A 14697-nucleotide genomic window follows, 5' to 3' on the forward strand; every position below is an offset into this window, starting at 1 on the left:
GGCGCCTGGGTGGCTCAGTTGGTTAAGCGACTGCCTTCGGCTCAGGTCATGATCCTGGAGTCTCTGGATCGAGTCCCGCATCGGGCTCCCTGCTCAGCGAGGAGCCTGCTTCTCCCTCTGACCCTCCCCCCTCTCATGTGCTCTCTCTCATTCTCTCTCTCTCTCAAATAAATAAATAAAATCTTTAAAAAAAAAAAAATGAGCCTGACTAGTCTACTATATCTGGACCAAGATGATCGGTGAATGAAGGATAAATATCCAGTGGGAATTGTTAGCTTTGAGCTGCTCTGAGCACAATAACTCTTGTAACTGGGCATGCCATTTGTGGGACCCTGGAAGCAACAGTTACGAGAATTACAAGAGATGTTGGTTCCTATTCGGGAAATGCGGCTTCTAAAGCCCATAAAACTCCTGTGCCTCTGTGGTGATCTTGTTGTCTTCTATCTGAACTGCCACTTGGGAGACCAAAGAGTGGCCCCTGGACCGCTTTGTGTGTAACTTACTGAAGAGATGCTAGCATGCTATGTTTCCTATGTTTTACCTTCCTAAGGAAAACCAATGCCAACTGAGGTCTATTGTAGTTGTGTGAGTATGAAATGACTAATTAAGCAAAAAAACCCCACAACCATTGAATGGGCATTGCAAATACTCTTGAAAGTATTCTATCTAAACTAACTGAGTTTTTTTTTTAAAGATTTATTTGAGAGAGCAAGTGAGTACTGGGTGGGGGAGGGGCAGAAGAGAGGGAGAATCTCAAGCTGACTCCCTGCTGAGGGCAGAACCTGACATGAGGCTCGACCCCACAACCCTGAGATCATGACCTGAGCTGAAACCAAGAGTCAGACGTTTAACCGGCTGAGCCACCCAGGCACCCCAAAACTAACTGAATCTTTAGGAACCACCCTGGAAGAGTTAGAAATCTGGCAGGTAAGGGAACAGATGGTAGTAATGTGAATGGAATTCACCTATTTTTTCTATTCATCTAACACAGGTAATTGTTTACTCTGGGTGAGCAGACAAGGTCTGATAGGTTGTGGGTGAAAAGGCTTCGAATGTTCCTTACCTTGGGGAATTTGCACAAGGCCAACAGTTAGACCAGCAAGTAAGTCTCCAAGAAGCCAATCCTTGAACCGATACAAACACATCCACTCCAGGAAAGGAAAAATCGTTAGTATGCATCTTAGGAACTTGTGCCATGAGCAGCTGTGAGGAAGAAGAACAGAGACTTGATAAGATTTTCCAAAGAAAAAGCCCACATAGCCAAGAAAAGACCCAGTGCATAATTGTTCCCATACAGCAGAATTTCTTGTCCGCACTACTGACATTTTGACATAGTGGACTAGATAATTCTATGTTGTGGTGGGTGTGTCCTGTGTACTGTAGGATGGTTAGCAGCATTCCTGGCCTTTACCCACCGGATGCCAATAGCATCCCCTCCCCTGGTTGTGACACACCAAAATGTCTCCAAACATTGCCAAATGTTCTGTGGGGGACAAAATCACCTCTGGTTGAGAACCAAATGCCATATATATATATATGACAAGAACTAAGCCTTACAGTCTAGCATACAAACAGGATGTTTGGAAAGAATTAAACCTACCAATTTTCCAGTAGAAAAATGGACTGTTACTGCTTTCTCTTGATAAGGACAGTGTTTTGCGATGTGATATTGGTGGGAGGCAGGGGCCATTAACACATCCACATCATTCCCATATACCAGTTTTCTTTACTGAACATTAACTCTATGTGGCTTTGATCTGTAGTATGTAGAAATTTATAGAAAAGGTAGGTAATGGAATCCTGGGTTTTAGGAGTTAGCCGTATAAAGAAAAAGCAATAAAATAAAGCTTTTTTTTATCCTTTACCCTAGTGGACATCAATCAGAACAAATTTTATTATCCAGGGGACATTTGGCAAAGTCTGGAGACATTTTTGGTTGTCATACTGAGGGAGAGGGTGCTATTGGTATCTGGTGGTTAGAGGCCAGGGACGTTGCCACACATCCTATATAGTGCATAGGACAGCCCCCTCACCAGAGGTCCAAAATGTTAATGATGCTGAGATTGAGAAAACCTATATCAACCTTTAAATCATCTAAAACAGCAGAACCACTGTTAATCAGTCAGTCAATTGGTTAATCAATCAACCAGTAAAACTAATTTGGTTTTAAATTGCCTTTCGTTATTTACATCTTAGTATGGGCTGAAAGCAAAAAGTATGAAGGCTTTTCATGTATGAGCTATAGTTGGATAACTGGGATTTGACTATAGCAACAAATAGAACTTTAGTGTATGCAAAGCTAAAATGTGTGCTCACAAAGAATTTCACATGCTTGACTCTCACAACTATGAGCATTACTATCCTAAGGTAATTGAGGCCAAATAAGTGTAAGTGATTTTTCCAAGCCCCAGAGCTAGGGCTACAAACCAGGGCTTCTGATTCCTACTTCAGTGTTCTTGCCAATCTATTACCACCATAGTTCATATCGACAGCTATTAAATTCTGTTTGGGAGCCAGGACAAAGACCATTGGTTTGGAAGGAACTTCACATTGCTATTTTTATGAGAGTCCCAGGATGTTAGGCAAGGATACCCACTGTATTCTCTCCAATTATGACCCCCAAAGGAGAGAACAGAGCATGTCATGGGGACAATTTGTTCCTTCATCTGGTCCTGTCTCTCCTTCTCTCCATGTGCCACTGGGCAGAAGACAAGCCACCCAAGGCAGAGTCATCAAAGCTCTTTAGCATGGGAAAAAAAAAATACAGTGGACATGGAATGATGAGGATCTAGAACTGAAAGAAAAGCAAGGAAGGAGCTAGAGGGATAGGAATTGAAGCCAGTGGGGGAACAGTAGAAGCATTTCAACACGAATCTGGATTTTACTCAAGGCATCTTAAAAGTGAGGAATGTAAGAGTCAATGTGAAAGCACAGGGCACATTTTGACAAGAAAGGGAGTATTTGTAGTTGCTAATGGAAAGGGAGAAGATGAGGAAAGAGATGAGGTTTTCTGTAGAAAAGAAGAGGTGGTTGTGGCGCCTGGGTGGCTCAGTTGGTTGAATGTTGACTCTTGGTTTCAGCTCCGGTCATGATCTCATGGGTCATGAGATCAAGCCCCATGTCAGGCTCTGTGTTCAGAGAGGAGTCTGCTTGAAGATTCTCTCCTTCTGCCCCTCCTCCCACTTGCTTTCTTTTTCTCTCTCTCAAATAAATAAATAAATCTAAAAAAAAGAAGACGTGGAGTTCAAAGATTTTTTTTTTTAACTAAAAACCCCCACCTATATAGTGTTTTTTATTTGCTAGGTGCCTTACAAATACTCTTTACATCCTCACAACCAAGTAGATGCTGGTATCATCCCCATCTTTACAGATGGGGAAACTGTGGCAAAGTAGGGTTAAATAGCTTACCTAAGGTCACGCAGTTGGGAAGCAGCAGAACTGGGATTCAAATCCAGACAATCTGGCTTCTGAGCCTTGCTCTTAACCACAGAATTATGCAACCTTTCATGTTAAAAATCCAAAAGTGGATACAATTGTGCATTTCAGAAATAAGGAATAAGAACGGCTAGAAGAGCCCATGGGACGCAGAATTGATCAGATTTAAGTGTCTGAGGATAGGACAGGTTGGGGGGGGTAGGCTGAAATTTCTTTGGTAGTACCTTCTTATGATGAAGTAAAAGTCAGGAAAAGACTCTCCTTTTGTAGAGACAAAGTCAATGTGACCCTAAATCCCCTCTTTGACATATGACCTCTGACCCATCTGGAGTAGAGAACATGAGAATAGTGATGTAGGACTGGAGAGAGTCTCCAAGACCATAACTTTACAAAAGGCAGGATATGGACAAAGGAGAATGCCTCAGAGAAGGAAGGTCCACAATAGGGCTGTGTGGAGGACTTCTATCTTATTACCCAACACAGGCCAACCATGGTGATAAATCAAGGGATGAGAGAGACTGATAAATCCCAAGTTTGAGTGGGAACAACTTGAATACTTAGGGTTGATATAATGATGTAGGTTACAAAGGTCCTTAACCTGAGGCCTATGGACACCCCCCTCCCCATGGGTCTGTAGATAGAATTTGTAGGTATGTGAATTTAGGAAAAATTATACCTTTATTTTCACTACCTCCTAACTGAAATTTAGCATTTCTGTCAATTATGAATATTGACAACAAACCACTGTAGGATCGGCAGAACCTGACTTTGTTACCAATAGAAATCACAATATTTTCATATTACATTTTTTAAAATTGTTGCAGAGATCTTAAGATATTATTTATGTTCATCACTACCTTGAAATTATGGTAGTTATTAGATCCACATTATTAAATAACATAATTGTGGCATTTTAAAGTATTCTGATAACTATATTTCAACCTAACTGGTTTCCCTTATAATCCTATGTATTTTATGCATGAAAAGAATATTTTGGACAAGACAACACCATTCAATGAGGGAAAGAACTGTCTCTTCAACAAATGGTTCTGGGAAAATGGGCTCTCCACATGGAAAGAATTAAGTCAGACCCTAACTTTATACCATATACAAAATTAACTCAAAATGGATCAAGAATCTAAATTTAAGAGCTAAAACTATAAAACTCATATAAGAAAACATAGAGGAAAATCTTCATAATCTTGATTTTCACAGTAGTGAAATATATGTATATATATCAAAGATGACACCAAAATCACAGGCAACAAAACAAGAAAATGGATAAACCAGATCTCATGAAAATTAAAAACTGTTGTGTACCAAATGACACTATCAACCCACAGAAAAGACGATCCACAGAATGGGAGAAAATATTTGCAAATCATATATATGATAAGGGTTTAATATCCAGGATATATAGAGAACTACTACAACTCAACAATAAAAAGACAACCTAATTTTAAAAAGGGCAAAGGAGGTAAATAGACATTTGTTCAAAGAAGGTATAAACAGCCAGTAAGCACATGAGGAGATCTCAAAGTATTTAGTTATTAGGGAAATGCAAAAAACCAAACCAAACCAAACTCCACAATGAGATACCACTTCACGCCTAATAGGATAGCTATAATTTAAAAAAAAAAAAAAAAGGAAAGGAAAATAACACAAGCTGAAGAGGATACAGAGCAAAAACACTTGCACATTGCTAGTGAGAATGTACAGTGGTGTAGCTTGTATGAAAAAGTTTGGTAGTTCTTCAAAAAATTAAACATAGAGTCACCATAAGATCCAACAATTCTACTTTCAGTTATTTACCTGGAAGAGTTGAAGACATGTTCTCTAACAGATACTCCTATGCCAATATTCATGGCAGCATTATTCACAATAGCCCAAAGTGAAAACAACCCAAGGGTGCACCAACAGATGAATGGATAAGCAAAATACGTTATTTACATACAATGGGATATCATCTTCCATAAAATGAAATGAAGTACTGATCCATGCTACAACATAGTGCAAGTTTGAAAACATGATGCTAAGTGAAATCAACCAGATAGGAAAGATAAAAATTACGTGATTACACTTAAATGAAATATCTAGAACAGGCATAGAGACAGAATGTAGAGGAGAGGTTACCAGGGGTGAGGAGGAGGGGAAAATGGGGAATTATTGCTTAATGAGTACAGAGTTTCTGTTTGGGGTGATGAGAAAGTTTTGAAAACAGTGGTGATTGTTGCAGAACATCATGAAATGTCATTAATGCTGCTGATTTGTACATTTAAGACTGGTTAAAACGGCCACTTTTCTGTTATATGTATTTTACCATAATTTTTTTAAAGTTAAAAAAAAAATTATTCTGAAAAGATGTCCGTAAGCTTTACCAGCCTGCTAAAAGGTTCATAGCACAAAAACAGGTTAAGGGCCTCTGAACCGTAGGATCCACATAGTCCTGGCGGCTCTCCGAGGCAGTGAGTTCTACATTGTACGATTGTACAACTACAAATACTACATAGGCACCAAGGGATATGAGGTTAGAAGGATCTTCTTCTGCGACCACTAGTTAGTCCACCATCGCTGCTTTTGTTGTTGTTAAGAGACTGGTAATAGTAGTTAATCAAACAATGTATTTATTAAATATCATCCTTAGATGCTGTCGGGGACATCCAAGGACTTTGTGCCCAAGAAATTTATAATCAACAGGGTGCGACAGGACAAACCATACGCAGACAAACAACTGAAGAAAAATCACACAGCAACCTACGGGTCCCGATGACAGGAATTCAGAGGAGGAGGACAGAACCAGGCGCCAAAGGAGTAAAGTAGAATTTTGGTGCTGCCAGCCGGAAGGCAGCTGAATGACCCCCCCACACCCACCGGCACTGGACGTGGTGTCTGAAGGTGGTGATGTCGATGTCCAAGTTCCCAGAGGAAATACTCTTCCTTCTGTGTTCTTGTTGAAAGATCTCCTCATTGTATATATCTCGCTTGACATCATATGTAAAAGAATTTTGCCTGTGTTTATAGCCAGAACCCTGGGTGCTCCTCTCTGGTTGCAACATTCCTGGTTGAGTGGGAAGAGATCAAAGAAAAAACAATTTTAAAAAATCTAGATTCTTGGCACATTTTTATGGAAATAAAATTTCCATATAGTGGTATCTTATATTTGCATAACACATTGCTGTCTTTTTTTTTTTTTAAGATTTTATTTATTTATCTTTTTGTGTGAGAGAGAGAGAGCACAAGCAGGGGGAGTGGCAGGCAGAGGGAGAAGCAGGCTCCCCGCAGAGCAAGGGGAGCCCAATGCGGGACTCGATCCCAGGACCCTGGGATCATGACCTGAGCTGAAGGCAGACGCTTAACCGACTGCGCCACCCAGGTGTCCCAACACACTCCTGTCTTAAAAAACTTTCTCTTATATAATTTTATACTCAAAGCCACCCTATAAAAAATGCAAGGTGTGTATTAGTCTCATTTTCGAAATGGGGAAACCTAAAAGTTTCAACAGCCTTGGCTGTTTAATAATTAGAGTCAGGACTAGAACCCAAGTGTCTTGCTAGGAAACCTAGTTTTCTTTATGTTCAATTATGTTGTCATGTTGCGGGGCAAATGATTAAGAGGTAAAAGTCAGTATAACCATCAATTTTCACTGGAAACACTGAAGATGAAGTGGTCGATACAGTATCTTCTTCCCTTTATCCTTTCCTTCTCTTCATAGCACTTGTTAGGACCTGATTCAATATTTGTCTATTGTCTGTTTCCCACACTAAAATGTAAGCCCATGAGGCAGGACTTTGTTCATGGCTGTATCCCCAGGTGCCAGAATATTACCTGAAAGTACCCAATTAGTAGCACCCTGGTGCAGCAGAAAAAAACTTTGCACAGGCTGTCAGGAGACTGGGGTTCCAGCCCTGGCAGTTGTTCTAACAAGCTATATGATTAGGGGCAAGTGTCTGAGTGTCAGTTTCCTTCAGTTTTATGCATAAAATAACATGGCTGGAACACATGGTCTCTAAGGGTTACATTAAGCTTTAAAAATCTATATCATCCTCTCTTTTAGGAAAATGAGAAGGGGGAGTTACTGAGGATGGCTATAGATCCATTTCTGGGAGAAAGGATAATCATTTTTGATCATCTATGGTTTTTTTTTTTAAGATTTTATTTATTTATTTTAGTGAGAGCGTGGAAGAGTGTGGGCAGGGGGATGGGCAGAGGGAGAGGGAGAAGGAATCCCAAGCTGACTCCTTGCTGAGAGTGAGCCTGATGCAGGGCTCCATCTCACGACCCTGAGATCATGACCCGAGCAGAAATTGGGAGTCAAATGCTTAACTGACTGAGCCACCCAGGTGCCCCTCAAGTAGTCCTTTTATGGGTGAAGCTAAAAACAAGTTTAATGTATCAGCAACTTTCTTTTCCTTCAAAATGATCATGTATCATCATCATCATCATCACCAGTATTTAGAGAGCACTTACTATATACCAAGCATTGCACCTGATTTTTTTCATGAGTTATTTCACATAATTTCCATGACAATCCTAGTACTGCTATTATCCTCATTTTATGGGTGATAAAACCAATCAATTACTTTACACATTTTGAAAAGTTAACTAACTGGGCCATAGACATAGATTGTATTTTTACCCTCAAAGCCCTGGGTAGCAGTCGTGTGTTGTATAACACCTATGTGTATAACACTAAAGATCACAGATTCAATGAAGTGAGGAGATTGGGGAATATAGAAGAGGATGGAAGAAGTATTTTACAATGTATCACTTAAGAGAATTAGTAATTTGTGTTTTTCACAGAAAAAACAGAACTGTACATTAAAACGGGTAATATTTTTCCTTTTCTTCCCCCACCCAGAGGAATATTCATCCAGTCTTCCTCACTTTTCCCAAGTTATCTTTTTTTTTTTTTAAGATTTTATTTATTTATTTATTTGACAGAGAGAGAGACAGCGAGAGAGGGAACACAAGCAGGGGGAGTGGGAGAGGGAGAAGCAGGCTTCCCGCTGAGCAGGGAGCCGGATGTGGGGCTTGATCCCAGGACCCTGGGATCATGACCTGAGCCAAAGGCAGATGCTTAACCACTGAGTCACCCAGGCGCCCCTTCCCATGTAATCTTACAATAAGCTTCCATTGCTAGAACATATCTGTTCCTGGCAGCTGAGAGAGCCTAATTAACCTGCCAATTATACTGAGATTATAAAAACTGCCATCCTGGGTCGGATCCAGGGTTTGGAATCCAGCATTTTCTTTCTGAAAGTGGCACCAAGGCAGGATTGCCACGAAGCAGGCAACATACAGACATCAAGGCACGAGGGGACAGTGGGACTGATGGAGGCAGCAACAGCCCTTCGGCTTCAGCAATGGCGGGCACGGGGCATGTGGGGCCCAGCCAGGCCAGGTCTGATCTTTCTCAAGATGAGCAACAGTTGCAGATTTTTATCTGAAGTCTTCTGACTTTGAAATGTTGTCAATTACTTTGTACTTTTTTTTTTTTTTTTTTTTAAATACAGCACACTTCTAACAAAACCCCTCTGCAGGCCAGATTCAGCCTGTGGACCATCAGTGTGTGACCTCTGTACCAAGAACCTTGTTGTCGAAGACGCAAAATACCCTCGTCTTCTCCCATCACAAATTATAGTTTATCCCCCAAGAATTTCTCTCTCTTTCCAAGCTAAAGTATTTGTATTTTCTGTTGTCACACCCTTTGGAGGTACTGAATCCCATTAGTTCACTTACAGAAAGTAAGATTTCATTTTATTGTCTTCAATCTATATCATTTATATTTCGAGAGGTAGCTCCCATCTACTAGACTAAGTGTGTCTGTCTGCTTTTATTTTCACAATTTTATAAATTTCTACCATATGTACTCTTGGCTTTCATTTGTTTCTGACTTAAGAATTCACGTGCTATTTCATCTGTGGTCAGTTAATCTAGTGTTCCACAAACATTTGCTGAATGCTAGGTGCTATGGGGATACAAAAGAACAAAGACTCTATAGTCTAGTAGAATAAAAATTCCAAAATATAGTGCTGTAGGAGTTGAAAGACAGGTATTAACATTTATTGCTGCCCTGCCATATGCCAGGTTCTTCACACCCATCATCTCAAGAGAGGCACTATTTTCCTCATGATGATTATACCCATTGTACTGATGAGTTTAGTGAGTTTCTCAGTCATACAAGGCTTAAACAGCACAGCCAGAACCTGAACCCCATCTTTCTGATTCCAAAATACATACCACATCCTAATACCATGTGATCTCCTACAGAGCGGGATTATTAATTCCAACCTAGGGGGATGAGAAAAGCCTCCTGGGGGAGATATGAGCTCTGCTCTGTCTAAACTGGGGGCAGGGAGGAGAATAAGGTATTGCAGGAATAGAACAAGATAAAATTACAGAGATAATATAAAGTGAGTAATTTAATAAGTCTGAATAAATGGGCGCCTGGGTGGCTCAGTCGATTGAGTGTCTGACTCTTGATTTCCGCTTAGGTCACGATCTCGGGGGTGTGAGATCGAGCCCCGCTTTGGGCTCTGTGCTCAGCGGGGAGTCTGCTTTAGTTTCTCTCCCTCTCCCTTTGCGCCTCCCCCTCTGCCCCTTGCCCTGTTCATGCGCACTCTCTCTCTCTAAAATAAATAAAATAAAACAAATCTTTTAAAAAAAAATAGATTTGAGTAAAGTCAGTGTCAAGCCCAAAAAAGTAGGTTGAGGCCTATTCCTGGAGGATCTTGAATAGCTGGGTTGAACTTGGACTTTTTAGCTATTTAAAGTGTTTGAAACAGCATTTCTCACAGAATTAGAACAAACAATTCTAAAATTTCTATGGAACCACAAAAGACCCCGAAGAGCCACAGCAATCTTGAAAAAGAAAAACAAAACTGGAGATATCACAATTCCAAACTTCAAGCTATACTACAAAGCAATAGTAATTAAAACAGTATGGTACTGGCATAAAAATAGACACAGATCAATGGAACGGAATAGAATAGAAAGCCCGGAAATAAACCCACAATTTTATGGTCAATTAATCTTTGACGAAGGAGGAATGAATATACAGTGGGGAATAGACAGTCTTTTCAACAAATGGTGTTGGGAAAACTGGACAGCCGCATGCAAAAGAATGAAACTGGATCACTTTCTTATACCATACATAAAAATAAACTCAAAATGGAATAAAGACCTAAGTGCGAGACCCGAAACCATAAAAATTCTTGAAGAGAGCACAGGCAGTAATTTCTCTGACATTGGCCATAGCAACATTTTTTCTAGATATGTCCCCTGAGGCAAGGGAAATAAAAGAAAAAATAAATTATTGGGACTAAATAAAAAATTTCTGGACAGTGAAGGAAACAATCAATAAAACAAAAGGCAACCTACAGAATGGGAGAATATATTTGCAAATGACATATCTAATAAAGGGTATTTATCCAAAATCTATAAAGAACAGATACAACTCAATACCCCAAAGATAAATAATCCAATTAAAAACGGGCAGAAGACATGAACAGACATTTCTCCAAAGAAAACATCTAGATGACCAACAGACATATGAGAAGATGTTCATCATCACTCATCATCAGGGAAATGAAAATCAAAACTTTAATGAGATATCACCTCACACCTGTCAGAATGGCTACAATTAAAAACACAAGAAACAAGTGTTGGCAAGGATGTGGAAAAAAAAGGAACCTTCTTGTGTTGTTGGTGGGAATGCAAACTGGTGCAGCTGCTGTGGAAAACAGTATGGAGGTTCCTCAAAAAATAAAAAATAGAACTACTCTACAATCCAGTAATCGCACTATTGGGTATTTACCCCCAAAATACAACACTAATTCAAAGGGATACGTGCACCCCTATGTTTATTGCAGCATTATTTACAGTAACCAAACTATGGAAGCAGCCCAAGTATCCATCAATAGATGAATGGATGAAGATGTAGTATATATATACACAATGGAATATTATTCAGCCATAAAAAAGAACGAAATCTTACCATTTGCAACAACATGGATAGAGCTAGAGAGTATAATGCTAAGTGAAATAAGTCAGCGAAAGACAAACACCATATGATTCCACAACAAACGAGCAAAGGAAGAGAGAGACAATCAAGAAAATTCTACTATAGAGAATAAACGAATGGTTACTAGAGGGGAGGTGGGGGGACGGGTGAAATAGAAGATGGGGAATAAAGAATACACTTACCATGATGAAAAAAAATAAAGTGCCTGAGCAGGACTAGTAATATGCACAGGGAGGTTCTTTGTGAGGATGAATGGTGGCAGTGGTATGGTCTAGAGGTATACTGTCCAGTATGGTAGCCACTGGCTACCTGTGGCTATTTAAATGTAATTAAAATAAAATAAAACAAAAAAAAATCAGTTCCGCAGTTGCACTAGCTACATTTCAAGTGCTCAATAGCCACATGCAGCAGAGGTCACCCTACTGAACAGTGCAGGTATAAAACATTTCCATCATCACAGAAAGTTCTATTGGACAGGAGAGACTGAGGCAAAAAGTCCAAGTGGAGACCATTATTATTACTGTAGTTTAGGGCAAAAGTAATCAAGTCATAACTCGTAGGAGGGACCACAGTGAGGATGGCTAGTAGGACAGCAGGAAACCTGTCTTACAGTGCTTATCACATGACTGGCAAAAGGCATTGGGTAAAACACATGATTTCCTTATTGGTTTTTGTTGTTGTTGTCTGGAGTATGTCATCTCTGGAGTTTATCCAGCTTCATTATGTCTTTGTGGATTTCTTAGAAACCCTAGTGGTTCATTTTCATGCACTAGCAGGACACTTGTGACAAAGTATGATGACAAGATGCTCCTATTTACTAGAGGCAGATGCAGTTTGATGTGGAGAAAGTGGTGCATTTCAGAAAAAAGTTATCAAACTACACTGATGGGATAATATACCTTTCAGCTGAGACACAGTGCGAGGCGGGTGGGGGTCTCTGTTACTGATTCTGAAGGCATCAGTGTGATGAGCCTCTGTACACAGTGTGATCAACAACATGCTAAGCTCTACCCATAATCTTGAAGGTAAGTGTCCACTTATAAAACAATTCCCTGGGGTGCCTGGGTGACTCAGTCAGTTAAGTCTCTGACTCTTGATTGTCCCAGCGCTGGGCTTGTGCTGGGTGTGCAGCCTGCTTGAGATTCTCTCTCTGCCCCTACATCCCCCTTGTGCATGCTCGATCTCTTAAAAAAAAAAAAAAAAAAAAAGAATGAAAAAGAAAAAAAAAGAAGACAATTCCCTGTTGCTTCCTGACATCAGACAAAAGATTTAGGTGGGTTGACCATGGGTCCAAAGTTCTTAACATTTCATTTTCTTATTCTAAAATGTGATTCTGGGCATCGGGCTTCCCTACTAACTAACAAATTATTTTAATCTGTGTAGCCCACACTTGGTTCCACACAAATAGCGTCAGCATCATCTGAGAACGTGTTAGAAATGCAAATTCTCAGGCCCTACCTAGCAAGACTTAATTATCAGAAACTCTAAGGATGGGCCAGCAGTTGGTTTAAGAAACCCTCCAGGTGATTCAGATACATAGTCAAGTATGGGGACCACTGTAAATGCAGCCAATTATCTTTACTTGGTCAGTCTTTCTGTGCTAACTTTGGGGGCATTGTTAAAAACAGACACTTTTGACATAGCCCCTGCATCCCACATACTACCCCTGTCTATCCGGCCATCTATTGATTCATTTACATAATGTGTTGAAAATATTTTAAAAAGCCAAGAATAAAAAATTTAAATAAAACCCAATTTTCTGACTACTGACCTGATAGAGATGAAATCCTGAACCTTAGTTTAGTTGTAAGAATATCTTTCCCCTCATAGCCTCATCTTTCTTGTATTCTCTATAATCATGGTAAGGTAAAATTCACTTCCAAAATTTCAAATAAGCATTTGTAATTCCATCAGACACAGCAGCCCTTTGCCCGTTACTACCTCATTTTTATAGGGAATGTATTTGGAATATACAAAAGGCACAGGCGAGGTGCATTGCTTTTAATATCCTTCAGTCACGCTGTCTGGTGGCTGGGGATGAATAGTAAGTCGACAGCCCTCAAGGAGCTGACCATCGGACACATAAAAAACTACCTTTAGGGCGCCTGGGTGGCTCAGTTGGTTAAGCGATTGCCTTCGGCTCAGGTCATGATCCTGGAGTTCCTGGATAGAGTCCCATTTCGGGCTCCCTGCTCGGGAGTATGTCATCTCTGGAGTTTGTCCAGCTTCATTATGTCTTTGTGGATTTCTCCCTCTGACCCTCCCTCTGACCCTTCTCCTTCTGACCCTCCCCCCTCTCATGTGCTCTCTCTTTCTCTCTCTCTCTCGAATAAATAAATAAAATCTTAAAAAAAAAAAAACTACCTTTAATGCGACTTGGTGAGACTATTACCAGTGGGGTGTGTTGGAGAGAAACTCGCTATCGGGGTGGGGATGTTGGAGAAGCCTTCAAAGGGGGGTCACTGATATATTAACAAGAGTCAAGAGAAAGGGGCCAAAACAGGTGGGAGTGGGGGCTCAGTCCGAAGGAACAAATGAACAGAGCAGTGAGGTCTGAAAGCAGAAAGCGCGCCTGGGCACAGAGGGTGGGGTGGTAGGGAGAGGCCTCGGGCTGCAGACAACTCAGACTAACGAGCCTGCAAGAATTCGGTTGCAAATCGCACGCATTGCCTCTAGTCCTTGCGTTGCGGTTCCGCGGCCTTTCCTAAGTAGAAACGGTGCCTCTGAGAGAGAAGCTCTCGGGGACTACCGGCATTCATTCATTTCACAAACACTGACTGAGCGCCCCGCGACGCGTCTGGCCCTGCGGGTGACGGACGCAGCCCCCGCCCGGGGACTTCGAAGGGTAACGAGGAGCTGGTGCCCCGCACCCGGTTGCCCCCGTCCCGCTCAAACCTGCGGCGCCCGGCCCCCGGCGGCTCCCGGCCGCGGCTCCACCTGGTTCCCTGCGGGGGCGCGAGTGCGGGCGCTGGGGTCGGACGCTGCTCCGGCCCGGCTGGCGGCGCTGTAGACGCGGACGCCGGCGGTTCCCGAGCCGTTGAGGCCGAACCCGCGGGCGTTGTGGTGGGCAGGGGACCGGAGTTCGGGCGAGGAACGGCAGCAGGGGCAGCAGCGGTGGGGAGCCTGGAGGTGGGGGTACCCAGGCCGGGGAAGCCCCTTAACCTGTGCCATCTGGGCCTCCACTTGCTTTGGGGTTTGACTGCTCTTGACTGGGGGCCTTCTTGATGCCAGGCCTCGTG

The 14697-nt window shown here is 41.6% G+C and overlaps 1 protein-coding gene across 1 annotated transcript in view; it reads right to left on the reverse strand.

The window, feature by feature from the left end:
* Window positions 1-6491, reverse strand: part of SLC26A8 (solute carrier family 26 member 8) — a 57951-nt gene extending 51460 nt beyond the window's left edge. Inside the window, exons 1-2 of the mRNA XM_081827544.1 lie at window positions 6307-6491; window positions 1064-1203 (exon numbers count right to left, since the gene is read on the reverse strand). Coding sequence (XP_081683670.1) covers window positions 1064-1203; window positions 6307-6491 — 325 coding nt within the window. The remainder of the gene's footprint in view (window positions 1-1063; window positions 1204-6306) is intronic.
* Window positions 6492-14697: the final 8206 nt, after the last annotated feature.

Source organism: Leptonychotes weddellii, chromosome 8 (assembly GCF_054177405.1).
Source record: "Leptonychotes weddellii isolate Sample4059 chromosome 8, ASM5417740v2, whole genome shotgun sequence".
Lineage (NCBI taxonomy): Eukaryota > Metazoa > Chordata > Mammalia > Carnivora > Phocidae > Leptonychotes > Leptonychotes weddellii.